Source organism: Littorina saxatilis, linkage group LG3 (assembly GCF_037325665.1).
Source record: "Littorina saxatilis isolate snail1 linkage group LG3, US_GU_Lsax_2.0, whole genome shotgun sequence".
In the NCBI taxonomy this organism is placed as follows: domain Eukaryota; kingdom Metazoa; phylum Mollusca; class Gastropoda; order Littorinimorpha; family Littorinidae; genus Littorina; species Littorina saxatilis.
In genome coordinates, this window is record NC_090247.1 from 33,922,770 (window position 1) to 33,946,033 (window position 23,264).

Sequence of the window (23,264 nt, forward strand, 5' to 3'; positions counted from 1 at the left end):
TGTTCACACTATTTCTGATGACCAATGCACATGTGACTCTTATTTTTAGTTGCTCCACAACATGGGCAACCACTTCTCAGGTTTAGAAGAATGTATTAGCTTGGAACACTGTCTTTGATACATTTTTCATGATGGCTTTTCCAATCTGATCAATTTCACAGCTTTTTCACTTGTTTAGTCTAGTTGATAAATTTGTGTTCAACTGTGAAAATATGTTCCTTACTTATGTGTGTGTGTTGCAGGTGAGCCCCGGCTCAGGGCACGGCAGTTACAACCAGGACATCAACCAGAACGTGAAGCCTGGAGGACTGGGTCCCAACCCTCAGCTCCACCCTCCCGGCCACAGGCCCTCTGATCGATCATCCGTGTCCTCCCGCGCTTCCTCCAACAGCAACAGGGACATGCGGCCGCAGTCAGCATATTACGACACCCAGCAGCAGCCGCCCCGCGATGACTACAACTACGCTGCTCGGCCCAAGTCTGAGGACGTTACCGCTCACAAGCTGCGAGAGTGGCAGGACAAGTATGACCCCCACGGCCAGGGTTACCGCGGTAACGACCCCAACCACAGCCCCCAGTACGCCAACCAGAACCCTGGGTATCGTGGCACGGACAACGGCCCCCACAGCCCCCCCTACATCAACCACAACCAGGTGTTCCCGCCAGGCAGCCAGGGTCCAGGGTTTAGCGGTCAAGGTCCCCCTCCTAACGCTTATGGCGCCCAGAACCAGGGTCCGAGGGCCAACGAGGCTACAACCAACGACAGCCCGCCTTACACCAACATCGGCTCCGTGGCTAATAGTCGTCCCCAACAGCAGACGCAACCTGAGCAGCCGAGACTCAGCGCTAGGGACAGGCTGTTTGGTAACCAGGGCGCCCCGCAGAAAGCCCCGCAGCAGACCAACCAGCAGAGGCAGCCCAACTTCTATGAAAACACGCAGGCTGCCAGCCAGGAGCCTGCTCCGCCATTCCACCAGCTGCACAGACCCCCCAGCGAAAGTGACGGCAAACCCAAGCCAGCCATCATGCCCAAACCTGCTGTTGCCAAGAAGCCCGGGCCAAAGGTGCAACCCGCTGAGGTGCCCTTCAAGACTGTTGACAACCGACAGACTCAGCCTGGTTTCTACGGAAATGCTGATCGACAGCAGGCACACCAAGTGGAAAGACCTGACCCAAGAATGGGGCAACCTGATCCCAGAACTACTTTGCAAGGGCAAGATCCCAGATTTATGCAGCAAGATCCCAGAGCAGTGCAGCAGGATACAAGAACAATGCAGCCAGACCCAAGGTCGATGCAGCAAGATCCAAGGTCAATGCAACAAGATCCAAGGGGGATGCAGCAAGACCCCAGAGCTATGCAGCAGCCAGACCCCCGAGGAGGCTACTCCATGCAGAAGTTCCCCTCTGTGCGTGGTGATCCTGGCCCTTACGGCTACCCAGCTACGCAGCCCGGTCTGGCCAGAGACAACCCGCCAGACTTGCCTCCACCCCCTGAGGACAACGAAGAACTTCCCCCTCTCCCCCCTCCCCCGCAGGACTTCTATGACCAGCAACTGCAAGAGGAGCAGCAGAGGCTGATGGAGTCGATGACCGGTCAGCCCACCCCTCCCCCTTCAAACCTGGCGACGACGTATGACCGCTACGGGCAGCCTGTGCCAGGAGGATACAGCGCCCCAGGTAAGGACCAGCAGAACCAAGCCCCTAACTACCAGAACATAAACTTTGTGTCGGAGGTGAGGGCTGGTGCGGGGCCCGCCGGGCAGGTTCCCCTGACCACCCCACCCGACTTCCATGAGCCATACTCATCGCGGAATAACCCCCCTCAGCAACAACAACACCCTCCTCCTCCATCACAGACTTTCACCACCAAGCCCACCTCCCTCTACCAACCCCACCAACAGCTTGGCCCACCTCAACCGCAGCAGCTACCCCCACCTTCCTCCCCATTGCAGGCTAACCCCCCCTTGACCCCCAGTGGGCTCAACAAGAATTCGGCCTGGGATCGAGCAGAGAAGGAAAAGGCTGAGGAACAGCAGGCAGAAGATCTGTATCGTGCTCGCGAGCGGGAGATCGTCGATCTGGAGTCGCGGTCGTATCTGAGCATTCCTGACCAGGAAAGGCTGAGGAAGCTGAAACTGGAGCATGAGTTTCAGCGTAGGGTGAAGGAGGTGGATGAGAAGGGAGACTACGATGCTGATGACGATGATGAGGAGATGATGGAACGTCTCTTTGTAAGTGCTCTTTTGGACTCACTTTATTTTTAAATTTTGTAAGTTTTGCATTTTTGGTTTGAGCTTTGCCTCTATTGGCAGGTCTTATTTGATATTCATTTGTTTGTCACAATGTGAAAAACACTGTCAGCATTCTAAAATTAATAAGAGTAAACACTGATTAACTTGAACAATTTGAAATTCACCTTTGTGTTCTGGTGCAAGGGCTGGTCTACCACTAGGCAAAACTAACACAAGAAAGAATGTGTTTTCTGGGGATAGCATTACTGAACTGGTTAAAGCTTTGATTCTATTCTTTCTGTTTGTGATCTTTTTTACAGACCAGAGAAAGGCTGATCACGTCTCTGAAGGACGACCTGGAAAAGTCACGCCAGAGAATCGGCGACCTTGATCATCGCCAGGCGATCCAAGACGCACAAAAAGAAAAAGAACGAATGCAAAGGTGAGTTACTGGATAGAAAGGGAATATAGAAATGAAACGGGAAAACAGTCTCTTTCTCACCTGTTCCATTGTTCTGTACCGAGACAAGCATGAAATATCAACAATACAGCCCTTTTAGATTTGACTGAAGAACCTTTCACAACTGTCTGCCATTTTCAGGACTAAGTGAGAAATGAGGTACAATGTATCGTTTATCATCAGGAAGCTCCAGCTATCTTGTCCTTTTTTATGTGACCATTATTTCCAAGGTTGGTTATATTACTGAGAGTTGACCATCAAGTGACCAGCAAACATTGCCAAAAGGCAACCTGGGCATCCTGCCACTTTGGCTTTATTCATTGAGAATATTAAAGACGTCAAGTATTACAAAGCTAATAGCATTTTCTGTGTGCTTTAACACTGCACCCTCTGCTGAAAGTTGAGAAGACTTTGAAGATATACGAACTGATACAGTGGAACCCCCAATTTAAGACCCTGTTTGTTCAGTAAATGTACCCCTAATTCAAGACTCCCTCCTTTTTAAGACATGATTTTGTCAGATTTTTGAAGGTCATTAATGTGGGGGGGGGGGGGGGGGGGTACCACTGTAATATCCACTCCAACCTATGTATAACACTGTGTATGTGTGTGTTATCAGGTTGGAGCGTCGGCTGGAGATGATGGAGAAGGACCGACAGGAGATGCACGAGAGGATGGAGAAACGGCAGCAGCGGAGATCCAAGGACCACCAGGAACAGCTGCGACTGCAAAGGGTAGGTTTAGATGTAGCCACAGGAGAGCTGAGTGTAGGTTTGCTTGTAGGCAGCTTTGGCAGATTGGGTGCTTTATGGAGAGAAGTGGATTACAGATGTATAGATGTGTCCTCCCTGCCTCCCCCACAGGTGTGTGCACAAATGCAGACATGCACATGCATGCTTACATAAACACACACACACACACACACACACACACACACACACACACACACACACACACACACACACACACACACACACACACACAAACAAACACATCCAACCAAATGTGTGTTATCTCTGTCTTCCCCCAGATATTGTCCTTGCTTTTGCTTTCCCTGTCCACTGTGGTCCCACACAACCACTCCTCATGTCTCTCTCTCTTCCTTATTTTCTTTTCACCTGCAGCTTCAAGGTTTGAGTTTACGTTCTACCAGATCTGAGTACTAAACCCACCCGATTTAAATTCTAAACTAATATGCATCTTCGTGCAGCTGTTGAAATCTGCAAATAGAACTTACTTGGCAGTGTTTTGATATTTCACCTTTTTTTTCCCCAGAGGATAGATATTTTTTACATTGTTAGAGCTGCCAATCTGCAAATAGAATAACATTTTTAACATTTCACAAAAGACAACAGCAGACAGTGTTACGTACAACCGATCAGCTGACACCTGAGAGAATAAGGAGCATTAAAATAAACAAACCAGTTTCATTCTAAAACAAATGTTCATGAACAATTTTGAGGATGCAAGTCGATTGTTGATTTCAATGCTTCTTATTCTCCCAGGTGCCAGGAGAATGGTTCAGCATAACTCTCGCTCACTATTGTTGTTTGTCTTAAAAGCGCTTACTTCCCTTTGTTTTTTTTAGATCTTGTTTCTGGCATTTTGCTTCACTTGGTTACGATTTTCATTTGACATTTTACCTGTGCATCTCTATTGTGTTGTTATGTCTGTTTCACGTTGATAGAGCTTTTGTGAAGAGAATCATGCGAAGATATAACATTTTGGGAAGTAATTTAGAGACTACCATACAAGAACAAATTGGTAGCGCCGTACTATATGGCAGCTGGCTTTAACCAGGAAGAAATCTACCTGAGTTTCCACGAGGGAAATGAATGACCCAACCTTACCTTACCTTACAAGTGTGTTCTTAAGCACGATTCACAGTCTGTCCTCCCCTCCCTCCCTCTCCCACCTTGCTCTCTTCAGGAGGCCCGTGAGAAGCAGAGGCAGAACTATGAGGAACAGAAACGACTGCTGATGATGGAAGAGGAGAAGATGCGACAGCGCCGGGAAGAGGAAGTGAACAAACGACGCCAGATGGTGGGTAGCGCTCTTCAAGGCTGTTCCCTTATCAGGCATGGTACAACCACATGATTGTGGAAATCAACGAAACTATAAAAAAATCGGAATAATTTGGTTTTGTACAACTGCTTTGGGACTTTAGGAAGCTGAGCAGAAAATAGTGTTCAAAGGTAAAAAATGTTCTGGATCCTGGTAGGGGTGCTGCCCCTTGACCCCTCCAGGGAGCCTATGAGGCCGCTTGTAACTCCGGCATATTTTCAGGGAATGTTTCTTTCAGTTCAGTACCATGCCTGCTTGTGATGATACTGCCCTTGGTTTTTGTGGTTCCATTGTCACTTGGAATCTGCTATTGTATGGTCTCATAGAAGTCTGAGAAGTGATTTATTGGTGTGATACTATGCTTTGCTTGTCTTTTGGTGGTGTTGTTTTCCCCCCTGAACACTGCTTGGTTGTCTTTGATTGCTTTTTTGTTTCCTCGGAAGAGCACAATTTTTTTCATTCTCATGAATTCACTGCTTTGCTAGTAGACGCTATAGTTCTAACTTGTTGAGGAAAACTCCTAAAACATCATCTTGACTGACTTCAAATATATTAACCACCAGTTTTTGGTAACCTTATTACAAAGTCAAGAGAGAAAAAATGTGACCAAATCTGTTTTTATTCTGAATGCCGACATGATGGTTGACTTTAAAGCCCGCGCTTCATTATGGCCTTGTTCCCAGGGAACACAGGATTTACCAGGCACGGAACCAGGAGTAGTAAACTTATCACTGATACTTTTGATAAACATGCAAAGTCTTGGGGCTTAAAGTCTGTGCATGCTTCAGAAGACAATTCCTACTTAATAATTCTGGGCCTTGTAAATTCTGTGTTCCCTGGGAACAAATCAGAGTATGGCTGGAGTTGAACTGATTGATCTATGGTAACTATTTTTTACATACGTGTATCTCATATTTTGTACTCAATGTGCAAAGAGAAAGGCAGTGTAAAACTCTCTTGGTTAGAAAAATGATAACGCACCTAGTGGATTAAATGTGGAGATTTTTCTGATCTCCCAGGTCAACTTATTTGCAGACCTGCTCATGCTTTACCCCCCATCGTGTGTACACTTAAGCACAAGACCAAGTGCACACAGAAAAGTTCCTGTAATCCATGTCAGAGTTTGGCGGGTTATAGAAACATGTCAATATCAAGCACACACACCCCCCCCCCCCCCCCCCCCCCCCCCCGCCCAGAAAAAAAATTCAGCGTACGGCTGCCTAATCGGTCAAACACGTGAAAACCCACTCCTGCAAAAAACATGAGTGTATGTTGCAGTTTCAGCCCATGAATACAGAAGAAGAAGAAAAAAAAAATACACGATCGAGGATTTTCTCAAGTATAGCAAAAGCAGTGTAAAACAGTCTTTGTGTGAATAGTGCTACGGTGAAAACTTCTCTCAAGAAATGTACCAAGTAGTAAGCAACTGTTAAGTCTAACACTGTCTCACTCGTCATACTGTGTGTTGCAGGAGAGGGAGCGACTGCAGGAGATGCAGATGGCCAGGGACACTGAGGAGCTGCGACTGCGGGCAGAAGCGAGACGACAGAACGACGATTACGTCACGCAACAGATGCTGCAGCAGCGACAGCAACGCATAGACCAGAACCGCGAGATCCGCGTCTCGGATGAACGGCGGCGACTGGAATCCCTCAGCTCAAGTCAGCAGCCAACGGGCAATGGGGGACCCGTTGGAGGGCCCGGGGGACACCTCAACAACGGAGTGGGAAGGGCCAAGAATAACGCGGGGCAAGGCCAGGGCTACCAGCAGTACATGAACCTCCCTCCGCCTACGGAGAAGGAGAACCTGGCCCCACCCCCTCCAGAGAGAAAGTCTTCCTACAACACAGCGGCCGCCACGCGCAACAACCTGGACTACACCAGCCTGTCCTTCCATCAGCAGCAGGACCTGCCCCCACCACCACCACCACCGCCCCAACAACAACAGCAGCAGCAACAAGGCCAAGGACCAGGTGGCAAGAAATCTGTGTCGTTCAACACGGACATGAACACCTACCAAGACAGGACTCCCTCTCAATCCTTCTCCTCTGAGCACAACTTGTCCCCGCCTGCAGACCACGTGCCCCACGGGGCTAACGATGTCTTCAACACGCCTCCGCAGGATGCCTCCCGCCCGGCAACCAGCTACGTCCGTTCGGAAAACACCCCAGCTGTCATCGGCTCTCAGGAGGTGTACCGGGATCCCCGGTCCCGCATCGAGGCACAGAAAGCTGCCAGCGGTGTGCGTAAGCCAGCGGTGGAACGCATGTCGTTCCGGGACAAGATGAAGTATTTCGCTCAGGAGGCTGGCGAGGACGCGCCAAAGTACAAGCCAAAAGCCTCCAAGACACTGCGCAACATTGAATCTCAGCTGAACGGACAATAGCCCAGTGTGTGGTGTCTTGTTTGGTTGCTGCCGTGGTAACCGTCGTCAAGGCAGTGTGACTTTGCCCTCTCCTTGACATTGGTGGTTTTGCCTTGACCTTGGCATGCTGAAATAATTTGTTTGAATGGCGTTTACTTTCCAAGTGTGCTGATGATCAGCCATATGCAACGTGCTCCAATATCGCTTGTTATACTGAGCTTAGTTGCTGAGTTCCATGCTTGTAACATTTGTATGTATTGCTACACTTAAACTTTTTGTTCGTATGGTGGAATGGAGTGAGGTAAGGTGGATGTGTACATAACGACTGCATAAAAAGAACGTTGATCTAAGAGAGAATGTGAAAAAGAGTCTAAACAAGAAATCAGAATGAAGCTTTCAGTTCTACTGGAAACTACTAATCATATTTGTTACCCTTACCACTGTCAGGTTGACCAAATCTATGGATACTTTGCCCTGACAGATCAATACATTTTCCCACACATTGTAATTCCTGTAACAAAGGTGATATTGAGAATGGAGGAAGGAGACCAAAACTACTTCACTCTCTATTTGTGAACAAAGATATTTTTTCCTGAAATAAGTGGTAAGTGACACGGGTAGCATTCCAAGCTGTGAAGAACAAATCGTTTATTTTCTTTTCCTTTCAAGAGAGAGAGATTTGATGTATAAGAACTTGTGATATGTGACAAAGTTGTGATCAATATGGCTTGGTTCTTCTTTCTTCTTTTTTTTAAAAACATTTTTTTTAATAAACTTTTAATAATGATCTGGTGAACATTCTACACTTTTCGCCATCTTGACGTATCCAACGAATCATTGAACTCTATTTTTCTACACAGAATATTGGTAAGTGCATCTGTTGAACATTGTCAAAATATACATACATGTTGTGAAGTTGATGTAAAGTTTCGGAAAGAGCAGAAATTGAAATAAATAGAATGGATTGTGACCATTTAATTTGTTAAAGACATATCTTGAGTTTTCAAAGATAACTCCAGCTTGGTAGGTTTTCGTGTTGTATGTTATAACAAGAGTTGTGCTATACAAATGACCATGGCATTAAAAGCTCACATTACAGTGTTTTTACCAGTTATTCAGGTTCTATCCTCTCTCCACAATCATTAACAATTGACTGTTGAATAGTTCTATGTCTGTTATAGCTTGGTGAACTGTGAGTTATTGTAGTTAACAATGGGTGCTAGCTTCTTCTTCTTCTTCTTCTGCGTTCGTGGGCTGAAACTCCCACGTACACTCGTGTTTTTTGCACGAGTGGAATTTTACGTGTATGACCGTTTTTTACCCCGCCATTTAGGCAGCCATACGCCGTTTTCGGAGGAAGCATGCTGGGTATTTTCGTGTTTCTATAACCCACCGAACTCTGACATGGATTACAGGATCTTTTTCGTGCGCACTTGGTCTTGTGCTTGCGTGTACACACGGGGGTGTTCGGACACCGAGGAGAGCCTGCACACAAAGTTGACTCTGAGAAATAAATCTCTCGCCGAACGTGGGGACGAACTCACGCTGACAGCGGCCAACTGGATACAAATCCAGCGCGCTATCGACTGAGCTACATCCCCGCCCCGGTGCTAGCATCTTCTGTAGTGTTCGTCTTACAAAATCAGTCATGATTTCTTTTTCTGAATAAGCCTTCATTTGCATTCTGTAAACATACAAAGCAACTAAATACGTGGGGATGTTGATTTTTAGAACACGGTTCAGCTACTAGACAGGTGATAAAACGACGTTCTCAAAACGGGTGTCAGGGAGAGTTAAAAGAAAGCAAGCGTGAGTTATGGACGGACTTTCTTTTAAGATTTTGAAATGGAACCTGTTTTTTAAACGGAACATTTATTGCCATGTGGCATCTATGCAAACACCAGCTGTACGAAGTGCTTCTGTTTTCTTATTACTGTTGTAAATATCAAAATACATTAGCTCCTGTTTCACAAACTTTGGACTGAAACTGCACAAAACTTTCATCTATTAGATTATACATATCTGATTTTCATTAATTCCTTTTCATTCTACTTTCTTTCATTTCGTATGATCAGTTCCCACATATCTTGAGAAAGTTGTGTTTTGATTTATATTCGTTGTCATTATCAGTGAAAGGTACCGTCAGATGTAATTATCACAGGCTCATATCACATTCAGTGTTTTGTACCGTGTTTTTCAGCAAATGGAAGGTGCATTTGGAGAAGAACAACACACACAAAAATAGAAATAAAATCAGACAACCATGCCACAGAATCCCACTGCATCGATTTAACCCGTCATTCTAAACATTTTATATCAATCTACATTCTTGTAAACGTTTGTGTACTCGCCCGTAACCATAATATCAACATTTGTGACCAGCATTTTATCACCAATCTTGCCCGTGTTTTCATGTGCATTTAATCATATAAGAATGCTTGTTTTTGAATTTGAAAAAAGGAAGAGGCTAGCTCGCTTTTAGCATGTATTAGGGTAAGGGACACAGCAGTGTGTGTTCGGTCTGTCTTACTGGAGACAGTCTGCTTACTGATCAGAGGCGGTTCAAGCACTGCACCATCGAGACAGTTCCAAGATTCAACATTCTTCATGCTGGTTGAAGACAACTTCTTTCCTGTGTCAGTGAATGTGCATACCACTGGGATGGAATTTGTACAGAGATGGTTGTCAAAACGATTTTTCTATCAATTCGAAACACAGAAAAATAGCCCGTTTGTGGTGTCCAAATTAAAGACATTTCTCAGCTCCAGGGAGCTTCTTATGAGAGGCGTGTGCCCTTGTAAGCTTTCTCGTTTCTGCCCCAGACCCATCCCTGTTAGTACCAGCTTAGATCTGTTCAGTGTTGAAAAGATGCGCTAATCCCATGTAAAAGCATGGATGAATCTACATGTATGTCGATTTACGAGACTGACTGCACAAAAAGGAGGGTACCTGTACGACACAGTCTACATTAGTTTGGTTGAAAGGCACAGTGCTCTGCACAAGTTATCAAACTGTCCTACAAAGCTGCTTTGCTTAATGCTGATGTTCACGAGTTTGAATCTTTGGAAGGGTCTTGATGGTGTTAGCTTTGAGCTGCAAGATTGTGAATTGATCTGTGTGTCCAGTGAGCCGGAACATGCATTTGATTGAAATACATGCGAGAGACGCAGACTTTATTGTGTAATTTGTGATGGTGACGTGTGACCTTGTGTATGCAATGGCAGCAAGCAAAAGGTGGGACTTCTGTGTTTCAAGTTACGTATACATCACAACATGATTCATTGCCTGTCGCTGTAACACGTTTGGAACAATTATCACTACTGAAAAAGCTTATATGAAATTGTTTTGTTTGTATAAATATTGCCTACAGTCTTTTTTGAATGAGGATAATTATGCTCCTAATATTTGTCTGCACAAAGTTGGCTTTGCTCTACCTTCATTGTACAGTCAAATGAACATATATGCATGATGGTGTTTTTTGTGTGTGGTACAAATGTCAACACTGCTAGGCGTGTCTTGCATATCAAAATTACTCAAATGGTTGTGAGGAAGAATCAGAGACTACATGAAAAATCACCATATAGCATGTGGCAAGCAAAATGCCGTCTGACTTTTTCAGAATATTTGCCCCGCCTCTGTCTATTTACAACATTGCCTTGGTGGTTAAGACTTCATAAATTCATGTGATCATTGGAAGCTAATGTGTTTTAGAACGAAACATTTTATTGCATGTATTAGGTTTTAGACAGCCCCCACTCACCCCTATGCCCACCCCCTTCTCTCATTATTATTACTCCCTTTACCCCCCGCGGGTTAGGGGGAAGAATTTACCCGATGCTCCCCAGCATGTCGTAAGAGGCGACTAACGGATTCTGTTTCTCCTTTTACCCTTGTTAAGTGTTTCTTGTATAGAATATAGGCAATGTTTGTAAAGATTTTAGTCGAGCAGTATGTAAGAAATGTTAAGTCCTTTCCCAGTAAGGTAATATATTGTACTACGTTGCAAGCCCCTGGAGCAATTTTTTGATTAGTGCTTTTGTGAACAAGAAACAATTAACAAGTTGCTCTATCCCATCTCCCCCCCTTTCCCCGTCGCGATATAACCTTCGTGGTTGAAAACGACGTTAAACACCAAATAAAGAAAGAAAGATGACTCCCTTTTTGTTTGTGTATATGTCTGTAAAGGGGGCGCACGGCGTAGAGAGGAGGAGTGGGTGCAAGTCAAAAGGTTAGTGTCTGGTATCATTGTATTTATTTTGTACAGCTGCATTGCTTTTGTAAGACAGACTTTTTCTTTATTGTTTTTTTGTTTTGACTAATTCGATTGGTTGTGTACACAATATCAGCTGTAGAGGTTGTGGTTTGAAGCCTGTCACCCTGTGCTGTTTGTACAAAAATAAATAACACTTTTTTAGATCCCCCGCCAGTGAATTTTGTTGCAGGAACCTAAAGTGTTTTTCTCACGGTTTGCGGAGGGGGATTGGTTGTAAATGATAAACATATCCCTCCTTTTCTCATTTTGTTTTGTCCTCCTCATTGTGTCAAGAACAACAAAACCATTATGTAAAGAAAAAGAAAGACTGCAAACATTTGAGCTAATGATGAAAAAATAGCAGGAGTGACAGCAGCTTTAAGCATGTTTTCATTTAAAACTCTTTAATGCTGTGTTGTTTGGTAGAGACCCTCAGATAGTAGAGTTGTGTTGTGTTGTTTCTCTGCGGAAGTAGTATAGACTCAGTCTTATTTATAAAGCAAAAGCTTCTATGCATATAATATTTGCTCTGGTATACTTCTCTATGTACTCTTCATTACCAAGTGTAGACGTTCATTTTAAGGCGAATGTGACCGAGTTGTGTGTTCTTATTAAGTACAGACAATTTCTTCATTATCGAGCTTAGGGGTTCTGTTTGAAAGTGAATGAAACTGAGTGGAGTATGTTTGAGTGATGAATGTCGACGTACACTTGAAAGTTGACTATGAATTGAATACTATCTAGCATTCCTGATTCATTGCATTCATGACAACTTGCAAGAACATATGTGATTTTTACCTTCCTGTACTGCAGTTTTAATGGGAAAGTAAGACATTGAATATATACTTACCAGATGGACAAACACAAACAGACATTTAAATTGTTGTTGGTTATACGTTTTGTTTACTGTGAAATCAATCAATCAATCAATGAGTCTTATATCGCGCATATTCCGTGGGTACAGTTCTAGGCGCTCTGCAGTGATGCCGTGTGAGATGAAATTTTATACGGCCAGTAGATTGCAGCCATTTCGGCGCATATTTACCTTTCACGGCCTATTATTCCAAGTCACACGGGTATAGGTAGACAATTATTAACTGTGCCTAAGCAATTTTGCCAGGAAAGACCCTTTTGTCAATCGTGGGATCTTTAACGTGCACACCCAATGTAGTGTACACGGGGGGAGGTTCGGACACCGAAGAGAGTCTGCACATAAAGTTGACTCTGTGAAATAAATTTCCGCCGAACCTGGGATCGAACTCACGCTGACAGCGGCCAACTGAAATACAAATCCAGCGCGCTACCAACTGAGCTATATCCCCGCCTGAAATAAGGGGATAGCTCACTTTCAGTCCTTTCTGTTCCAGGGCAGTTACTGTAGGATCAGGTTGGTTGAGATAAGGCCAGGTTTTTACAGTATACCTTGTGTAAAGTCTTATTTGCTCAGAAGTAGTTATTTTATTGCTTGGGGAGTGTTATTTCTCAATAGCTGGACTCAGACAAAATTGCTACAAAGGGTTTCCTTTTTGTACCTCATATTGTTTTTGTTAATGAAATGTAATAATGAAAAGCTATAAGTGCCCATCTTGTTACAATTGTTTCAAAAAGATTATTTTTTAAATTGAATTGAGAACTGAAATGCAGTCTAACTGAAAAATTGAAAAGCTTGTGACTTTCCGTCCGATTCAGACTGCCTAAACTCAAGTGTCTTATTCATGTGAAGCCTTTGACCGTTTGAAATTTACCGTTGACCTTGAAATGTCCTTGAATTTCATAACATCCTTTAAACAGAAAACGTCCTTGACTTTGAATATTGAAGTGTCTGAGAATGAGTAGTAATGGAAATTTGGTTGTGAAAAAAAATGTTACTGGTTTGAGCTGAGAAGAATAAGCTACTTTAATTATGTGGTCAACCCTTCAATGATAATGAAATATTCACTAATGCAATGTGAAAGTGCCACTCACGTTTTTCGCAGCAGTTAAAAAAATCTGCAACAGTGTTTTATGTTATGTACACGCTGATTTGAAGACATATCATTCAGTCTACTCTTTTTGGTAGGTTTAAACCTTTTATGTGGATTTATATTGCTTCAAATGCAAACCCCTTGTGACCAATTGCTTTACACTGTGGTGTATTTCAAAGAAAACTTCTGGCTCAGAAATTGTATTTAAAGCAGAGACGAGAGATTGCCTTCCATAGAATATCAGTGCTTTGAAGGGTTGTGGATGGTTATTCTGTTCCTGATAAGATACCTACACTTGGTCAGAATGAAAGCACATGAACGAAACTATTTAGTATACAATATAACATTATCATTGGTATCTTTTGCACAACAGAAAATTGGCAACGATATCACTCATTATTTGTTGTTTATATATTTTTTTAAAATTTTTTTTATTGACTTTGATTACAAGTTTCAGAGACAGCAACACTCTTTACTCATTGTCATATAAACAATACTTGATTTGTTTTTGATACTGTCAGAAAGTCCTCTGCGTGAAAGGTGAATGTCTAGTCAAGGTGTGCATGTTGTACCTGGTTTATTTTATCTAAACACAACTACACAGACTTTGAACCTTTTTGTTGGAATTTATTTTGTCTTTTTCATTTCATCTCATATCCTTGATGAAAGTTTTGATGACACATGCCTTTGATTCACTCCAGCCCTGTAAGTGTGTATGAACCTGTAAAGTACATTTCCATGGAATTTTTAACCGAGCAATAAAGCTACAAATGATTTATAATGCTTGTTTGTGTTTATTTTTGAACATGTTTGAAGAGAAAGGAAACTATTTAAATTGTCTGTGAGTAATGTGTGTTGATGTTGATGTGGGTAGTCCAATGCAAGTATTGTGGAGTTTTTGTTTCACTCAATGATTAAGCTAAGCTGTGTCGTGTGGAGAGGACGACAGACAGATACCAGCACACGCATGCACACACGCACGCACACACACATACGTACGCACGAGCGCGCACACACACAATCAATCAATCAATCAATATGAGGCTTATATCGCGCGTATTCCGTGGGTACAGTTCTAAGCGCAGGGATTTTTTTTATTTTTTATTTTTTTTTATATTTATGCAATTTATATCGCGCACATATTCAAGGCGCAGGGATTTATTTATGCCGTGTGAGATGGAATTTTTTTACACAATACATCACGCATTCACATCGGCCACACATACACATGCACGTATACACACACACACGCATGTGCACACACACACTCACACATACACATACAGTACACACTCACACACACACACACACACACATACATACACACACACACACACACACACACACTCTCTCACAGACGGGTGGGGGAGAGGGAACCAAGCCAAACAAGAACACCTGTTACGTTTTCTCCCCCTAAAGTGCACTGCATACCTTCCTCACCCCATCCCCTTAAACACCTCGCACCTGACCACACACACACACACACACACCACACCTAAACTCGCCAAACAGAAATCAAACAATACATTTCAATAACCCATTGGTACTGGAAAGAAGAAAAGCCCATTTTGTTCCCTCAATTTCACCCGCACAGGTGTTTTTTCCCACTGACACAAAACGCCCAATTGAAGAAGTGTAAAAGGGCTTTGTGAGGAAGCGATGAGAACTGGCGAACAAACAGAAATTCCCTGCAATCCCTGCCAGCACATAGACCGTTTGTGTTAGGACCAACTTCTTCTCTTGACAACGGCACACACGCTCTCACAAACACCGTTGGCTCGGGACCAACAGCAAAGCAACACAGAAAACTATCGGTAGAAAAGACCCTGTTCAAATAATCAATAAACCATAACACCGCCCCCCCCCCCCGCCCCCCGCCCCCCCCCAACCCCCCAACACATTGCCGTCCTTTTGATTTCCACTTCTTTCTTTCTTTCTTCGCCGCTGATTTCTGTTATGTCTGGTAAGTGAAAGACAGTTTCCAAGGGCTTTGACAGCTTGTGATCTTTAATTCTAGTGTACCTCCAAGACTAGTCACTTCATTTTGGCAATCATAACCAAGCGAGGTAGAATGTATAGTGACAAGATCCACGAAACAAAGGGACGTAAACCCTCTAAATACAGTGGAACCCCCCCCTTTTAAGACCTAAAAAAATCTGAGAAAATCGTGTCTTTAAAAAAATCTAAAGTTGGGGTCAAACCCGGGAACATGCCCCGAATAGTTTTACCGTGAGGGCGTTAAACAATACTTAAAACGGGGGCAATTTGACAGAGGTTATGAACAGAAAGTCTGAGAAAACAAGGACCTAAAAAGGAGGGAGTCTTTAACTGGGGGGTCTTAAAAGGGGGGTTCCACTGTATAGACAACAGCACGTCAACAGTAAACTACAACTACAACTTATATGAGTAACACGGAATCAGTCTCCAGCACCTTTAACTAGAAGTAGAGAAGAGCTACATTGCTTTCCCTAAAATAACTGAGATTCAAAGAGGCGGTTGCATATCATGTTCTTCGACCAACAGCGAAGCAAAACAGAAAACTATGCTTCGTAAAGACTCTGTTGAGCATTGAAACTGACGAACAAACAATTGTCATCGTTAAACGCTGAAGGATGATCATCACAAACTCGTGATCCTCATTCCACACACACACACACACACACACACACACACACACACACACACACACACACACACACACACACACACACACACACACACTCACACACACACACTCACACACACATACACCACGACCCTCGTTTCGATTCCCCGTCTATGTTAAAATATTTAAAACTTGACTAAATGTAAAAAGGACTGATAGAGCCTGGATAATATTTTTCTTGATATGTCTAATTTCTGCTCATGATTATCACAGGTGAAGCAAATGGCATGATAGGAGTAAATGCAAATGTACATGTCACTTATTTCAGTCTTAGTTGCAGTGCTGCAAAGCAAGCAAAACTGCATAAATCAATCTTCGTTCTTATCAAAACACCCAGAAAGCTCCGTCACAGATCACGTTACTGAAAAGCGTACGAACGGAAACAATTTGATGAAAGTGGTACGAACAGACACATTTTGTCGTCAAAATCAGTACGAACGGACACAAAACTGGTTTCTTTTTGCAAATTCAATTCATCTTATGGTTCACATAGGTCCAATATCACACGCATTCGTACTTTGTGCTATCTGACGACCATTGAAACACACAGAACTTGTAGTGGGGGCCTGTTTCACTCTGATCTAACGAATGTGTATGAACGGAAACGCTGTTCGTGCGAACGGAAACATGCACTTTTGTACGAACGGAAACATGGTGTATGAACGGAATCTGCATGTTTTTAAAAGACAAGTGATTGTACAAAAGCCATGGGTTTCTATAAACTTTTGTTCAAGCGAAATGTCGTAACAGGCAATGGTTTTGGTGACCATGTGCAAATCTGGGGTCAGATTCTTCTTCTTCTTCTTCTTGTCGATCACTCAGATGGAAACGCCGGTTCTCCGCGCAAATGTTGCCGTGCGCTGTAGGTCGTCCAGACTGCCATAGAGCTTCCCTTGCACCGTGGTCGCCTCCGCCCAGATCTGGCTCCTGACGCCATCGTGTCGTGGGCAAGTCTGCAGCAGGTGTTCCGTTGTCATGCTGCCTGTTTGACAAGGGCACTGGTCTGACTGGCCAATTCTGAACTTGGTGAAAAGGTGGTGGTTCATTCGGTTGTGGCCTGTCCGCAGCCTGAATATGAGGACCTGCTCAGACCTTGTGAGCAGGTGAAAGGCGTCGTTTTTGTTGTAGTGTGGGTGCTGTTGCAACCACTTGTTGTGTTGCTTGGCCTTGATGATGGTCTTGGCTTCTTTGAAGGTGGTTGATCTGTCATTCTGGTCCTTCGTAGTGCCCTCCTTTGCCAGAGTATCTGCGGGTTCGTTGCCTAGTATGTTGCAGTGAGAGGGGACCTATTGCAGCACGACTGTGTGGACTCTGCACAGGGAGGTCAAGGCGGATGACAGGTCATTCAGTTCTTTGTCTCTAGCAGTGTCTAAGGCCTGCAGGACTGACTTTGCGTCGCTGAAGAACACAACGTTGTTGGAGGAGAGTGGACTGTGCTCAATGTGGGTTGCACCTGTCTGGAGCGCTACTGCTTCAGCCTTGAAGTTGGTGGAGTAGAGGCCGGTAGCGAGGGAGATGTGTTCTTCTTCTCGACCTCCTGTGTACTTTATGTAGATTCCGGCACCACCACTTCTGACAGCCTGGTCGGCAGATCCGTCAGTGTATACATGAGTCCATTGGCGTTCGGGGTAGGAGTTGTGGATGTGTTCAATGGTGAGAGACTTCAGTTCAGCACAGCTCTGGGAGTCTTTCTTGCCAACGCCAGGAATACTGCAGCGTATCTGGGGTCTTCCTTCATCACTCCAGCTTGGGTTTTCAAGGTATTGGGGGATATCTTTGGGTTGCTGGTCCAGGATATCTTGGTGTCTCCTTTCCAACACCCTCGTCTGGTGGATGAATCTTCCTCTCTTCAGTCTTCCTTTTGTTGGTTGGCACAGTCTGTCTTTCATGGGGTGAGTTGGCAGTCGTTTGAATTTAGCTGCCTGGGTGAGGAGTTTGGTGTCCCTTCTGTCTTCCATGGGCTCAAGGCCCATGATGTTTTCCAGCTCTTGGATAGGGGTTGACCGCATGGCGCCAGTGATGATTCTGGCCGCCTGGTTCTGCACCTTGCTGACTCTGTCAAAATTTGACTTGGCTGCTGTGCCCCATGCCGTCACTCCGTACTCAAGTACTGGTCTGACGCTGCCCACGTACATCTTCTTGAGGATTGCTGCATCTGCGCCCCACGTTGTGCCAGTTAGCTTTTTCATTAGTGCTAACCTTAGCTTGGCTCTGGCTTCGACTTTCTCTGTCTGCTGTTTCCAGGTGAGTCGCCTGTCAAAGGTCACGCCAAGGTACGTGGGGGTGTTGTCAGCCTGCAGCGTCTGTCCGCAGAGCTTGAGGTTGGCCTTCAGTTCTTTCGGGGACAGACTAAAGATCGTGTAAGTGGTCTTCCTGGTGTTGATGTTGACGATCGAGCCACTTCTTTGTCCAGTCCTCAAGCACTTTCAGCGCCTCTTGCATCCTGTAGTTTGCTGTTGTGATGTGCTCTTCCGAGCACCAGAGTTCAAGATCGTCCGCGTAGATGGCTACATGGACATTTGGGGAGGGGGGTCAGATTCGATAATAGAGCGAGAAAAACAAGAAAATGTTAAAAAATCAGGCAATTCTGCCACGTTCGGCCCGCGTGTGTTATCATGAGGATTACTAGCACCTTGGTACTTATCGTACACATAGCCCAACCAATTAGCTACCTTATTCTTGCAATATCACAAAAGCGCGCTGCCCACACGACTTACCGCCACGTTTTTCCCCAAGCAAGTGTCAAAAATGAAGCTGTATGAACCGAAACATCCTGCGGATGAACAGGAACATCCGGTGTATGAACGGAATCAGTTGACACACCGTGCATTCTCCAAGATTCTCTAACCAACACTCACCGTACGTACACAGGCAAGCACAAGAACCAACTTTGATTCTTATCCGGACATTGGAGCACATAATATGTTATATATTACAGGCTCAACGCCATGGTTATAAATAGTATGATTTATATCATGATAATTTTCAGAAGGGGCGGAAAACTATCGCAGTCGAAACCCGAACTAGCTTCTCCAAAGAGACTTGCAGTACGTAAGAACACCCAGTGAGGCAAACCAGTGGAGCTCTAACCGACAACAAAAGCTCTTTTAGTCGTAAAATAGGCAGCGTACCATACCGAAAGTTCCTTCATAAATGCCGACGACTGAATAGAGCGAATGGACATTGAAACAGAAAAGAAGTGTAAGGTTACTCAAGCACCCCGCTAGCAGAAATACCCGTTTCGCGTTACAGGAAATTCGACGCAAGGAATCAATCGAGTGAATTGAATACAGGGTACCGTTTCTTTTCACTCGTACCCCCAAGTCAAAGACTGGGTTGATTGTAAAATGACCATAGTGTGTGCCAGAGGAAGGTATATGTGCGTCACACCCCACGTGACAAATATATTCACCTGCCTGTTTCATAGACACTCACTCCGTGGAATAAGTGCCAAATGAACTTCTGCAGTACCTATAGACCATGCACGATTTTGTGTGTACATAACAATCATGACGTAAGTGACAGGTTTTTAGATTATTTTTTTTCGGTCTCAGGATTGTTGCGGTTTTTACATCGAGGCATTAAACGTTTTGAGTTAACCATTTTCCGATTTTTAATTTTAATTTGTTGTTGTTGAAGATTTTCATTACCTAGGGTAGGGACCAAATGATTCCAATCATGTAATTAATGATACTGACACAGATTTGTGTAAACTTCTTCATCTCCCTGAAGTTTTGCACCCCCCCCCCACACACACACACGCGATACACCCAGCACTATTCCTCTTTTACATTGTCTTCGTAATATCTGTACTGTTCAAAATAGTGTAAGTGTAACATACAAAATCAAACTGTACATCGCTACGTTGCTGCCTTCCTATCGACGTACAGACGGACGGACGGACACACTGATAGATAGGCTACACAGGCAGACGGGCAGACAGAACGTTACAAATAAAGCACATTTTCATTCAGACACAGGGATGCAGACGGACAGACAAATAGACAGACAAACAAACAGACAGGCAGAATGACCACCTTCCCCTCAGGATCAAAAGCCAGGAAAAAAGAAGGACGAAATTAAGCGCACATCCTCGTCACAGACCGGTACACTTCGACTTACATGTTTTTGTTCTTTCCTCTCTTGTGTACAGGTAAAAGCTGTACTGCCAGCACAGGTAAAACGTATAATAATAATAATAATAATAATAATAAAGATAGCTTATATAGCGCCGCTTCACAAATTTAACTATGCTCTTAGCGCTGTACATCGAGATATAACAATTTCAATAATATAAATACAAAGATGATATTATAATAATACACATTTACAAATATCACTCACGTGCATACATCCTCGTGCACACCACGCGCATACACACTCCCACTCATTAACAAGTGCTTCAGGTATCAGAAGTGGGCACGAGACCAGGTAGGCTGCTCATTTCACTGACTCTCATGGTCAGCAGCTGCTGGCTAGCACCGTGGAAAACAAGATTTGTGACGTCATGTCTCCCCGTTGCACAATTGTTCTGATTGAAACGTTTATTTGTAAAGTTTTGTATAGTTTTTCACCAGTTTGTTCCCCTCTCATCTGATAAAACGTAATTTCTTTCTTGCTGTCTTTCTTGATAATACTCTGTTGTTGTTTTATATGTAATGCTTATTAGCCTTTATTCATGTCTGTGTGCAAGGTATTCATCAGAATGTATTTATCATTAAATCGCACATAAGCCACGGTTACTTCTTAGCACGCAGCTGGGTTTTTTTTAGCCGTCCACACTAAGATCTCTGGTTTGCAGCCTGGTAATGGGCGACACACGGCCGTAAGAAAAAGACACACACAGCAAAACAAATCAGTACAACAATTAAAATCGGTTCCTAGCGCAAACGGAAGAGCGGTCACGCTTAGGAAATGCTGTAGTATGATATCATTATTGTGTTCCATATGCATGCGTAATAGCGGATTCAAACCAATTTCGCCAACCCAGCTGAAAACACATCTCTTCCGTAAAGCGTGTGTGTGTGTGTGTGTGTGTGTGTGTGAGGTGTTTATTGGAATTGTAAAGCGCTTGGAGCTGTGAATCGGGACTTGCGCTGTAGAAAAGTGATTTATTATTACTATTAATATTATTATTATTATTATCATTATTATTATTATTATTAGGTCTTTGTGAATTATGTCCCCTGAATAAATCAAAAAGGAACCGACGGGCGCGCCGCCACACAATCGGAAGGTCGTGAGTTCAAATCTCGGCCGCAGCAGCCTGGTGGGATAAGGGTGGAGATTTTTTCGATCTCCCAGGTCAACTCTTGTGCAGACCTGCTAGTGCCTTACCCCCCTTCGCGTGTAAACGCAAGCACAAGACCAAGTGCGCACGGAAAAGATCATGTAACCCATGTCAGAGTTCGGTGGGTTATAGAAACAAGAAAATACCCAGCATGCTTCCCCCGAAAGCGGCGTATTGCTGCCTGAATGGCGGGGTAATTACATTCCAGAGTGGAAAGTTCCCATTCTCCCGATTTAAAATCTCAACATTTGCTACACCAATATGACTGTGCTCTATTCTCATATCAACCAGCTCCTTGTCTTTTACCGAGAGAAACAGCCCGAGGCTCAATGTTAGGAGAGACTCAGCGAGAAAGGACATTAACCAATTTGCCTCCAAAGCTAGGATTAATTATTCTCCCTTCTTGCTTCCCACCTGAAAGCGTATTGTGCCAGAACCACAACTCTTGGTCAGGCCTTCGTACCCAGGTCTTTACAGCTACGGTTCAGCACACAAACAGTCTCGCTCGTGTATGAACTGCATTGTGTCAGAGCGGTGTCTCCAAAAGCCCCTTTTAACCAAGTCAAGTCAAGTCCTGAAAAACAAACAACAACAAAACACACACAAAAAACCACAACAAGAACAATAAAGAGAGGAATGCAGGTTATTCCATCAATATTAACAGCTATTGTGTTTTCAGCGTAGCAATAGGGTCCGATATTTAGACTCGAACAAGTATAATGCGACTCGTCGCACATAAACTAGTTCCGTTGAAAAAAATAAAAAATAAAATAACTAGTTTTACAATGTGGAAATCAAATCTCCAAAATAATCGTTCTCGTTCATTCCTACGTAACATTACGTGGGAATAAAGAACCCTACCATCAGCTGTCTAAATCAGTATTTTTATTTTTAATTTTTTTCCCCTATCAAAACCTGTTTAAAATTCTGTTCAAATACCTTTTATCAAGTGAATTAACTTTAACAATATTTTTTTAATTTGTTGTTGAAAATAAAAATTGAAATTTTATTACATTTGGATTTTTGCGATATTTGAGTGGGATACATTTTTTTCTTAATTCGAAGAAGCTGCAGTTAAACACATAGTGGAATTCGTCACCAATATCGCCATTATTGCACTTTGTACACACTCGTTCCTTCTGTATTATATTCGCTCAGTAGTACATGTGGAAGGTTTTTTATCCTTGTAAAGGGCTGCGCTTCTAGCAGGGTTTGGTCCTTCCAAAGAGCTACTCCAGTTCAACGTTTTGATCCTGCGACACGCTCTAAAGGCAAGGTGCCAGAATAACTACGTATTCTCTGTCTGCGACACTTAGAGAGAGAAAACTTATTGCCCTCTCTCTCTCTCACCTGTGCCTGTGTGAATGAGCGTGCGTGCGCCAGTGGCCGGCTTAGCAGCGTGTAAGCTTTAATTCTGCGAGTTGTAACTGTCTCGTTCGTATTCACAGACAGCCAGGACCACTCGGGAGTTGTACATTAGTGTGAAGTCGTGTCATCGATTTTACCGTTGGCTGTTCTAGCTTCTTTTATCATTTCTGCTCTTCTTTTCAACGCCCTGGGAGTGTGAGGAATTTACGGCGAAAGTTTTCTCACTACTGTCGCTGGCTGTTTTTGTGTCCAGCTTTTTTCTTCTTCTCCTTTCTATGCTTGGAGCTTACAGAGTGAGTGACTAGGCTGTTTGGCCTTAATTCTACTCGTTACACTGCCTCTTACAGTTAAGCGGATCCCCCCCCCCCCCAACGATTTTTGCTAAGGTTATTTCGTTTGGTAGCTCTGAACGTACGCGATCGTCTTTGATGAAACCGACTGTATCTTGCCCCTCTAGTCGGGAAAGGTATGTTCTGTCTTCATTTGGGACAAAACTAAGGGGATTATGTTTTGGTTGGCATTGAGCTTACTTCGGTGGGCTGTGAACATTTTCAGGGTTGGTTAGCCGCTCAAGGAATCAGTATTGTGGAAACCTCCAGTGAGAC

At 43.8% G+C, this 23,264-nt stretch overlaps 3 protein-coding genes across 5 annotated transcripts in view; 2 read left to right on the plus strand and 1 right to left on the minus strand.

Moving 5' to 3' along the window:
• Positions 1–14,117, plus strand: part of LOC138962193 (afadin-like) — a 79,412-nt gene extending 65,295 nt beyond the window's left edge. For 2 of the 3 annotated variants that reach the window (XM_070333923.1, XM_070333924.1), the window contains exons 23-27: positions 243–2,231; positions 2,552–2,673; positions 3,311–3,425; positions 4,621–4,734; positions 6,227–14,117. In XM_070333923.1, the coding sequence (XP_070190024.1) occupies positions 243–2,231; positions 2,552–2,673; positions 3,311–3,425; positions 4,621–4,734; positions 6,227–7,141 (3,255 nt within the window). In that variant the 3' untranslated portion in view covers positions 7,142–14,117. The remainder of the gene's footprint in view (positions 1–242; positions 2,232–2,551; positions 2,674–3,310; positions 3,426–4,620; positions 4,735–6,226) is intronic. The other variant, XM_070333925.1, reaches the window with a different exon arrangement.
• A 3,170-nt stretch (positions 14,118–17,287) lies between these two features.
• On the minus strand, positions 17,288–18,951 carry LOC138961180 (uncharacterized). Its single transcript, XM_070332779.1, has 2 exons — positions 18,938–18,951; positions 17,288–18,350 (listed from the first exon to the last, which is right to left on the minus strand). The coding sequence occupies exons 1-2, from the start codon at positions 18,949–18,951 to the stop codon at positions 17,288–17,290; spliced, it is 1,077 nt and encodes a 358-aa protein (XP_070188880.1).
• Positions 18,952–22,757: 3,806 nt separating this feature from the next.
• Positions 22,758–23,264, plus strand: part of LOC138962202 (bone morphogenetic protein 1 homolog) — a 27,961-nt gene continuing 27,454 nt past the window's right edge. Inside the window, exon 1 of the mRNA XM_070333932.1 lies at positions 22,758–22,952. The gene's annotated coding sequence lies outside the window, so the exon portion shown is untranslated. The remainder of the gene's footprint in view (positions 22,953–23,264) is intronic.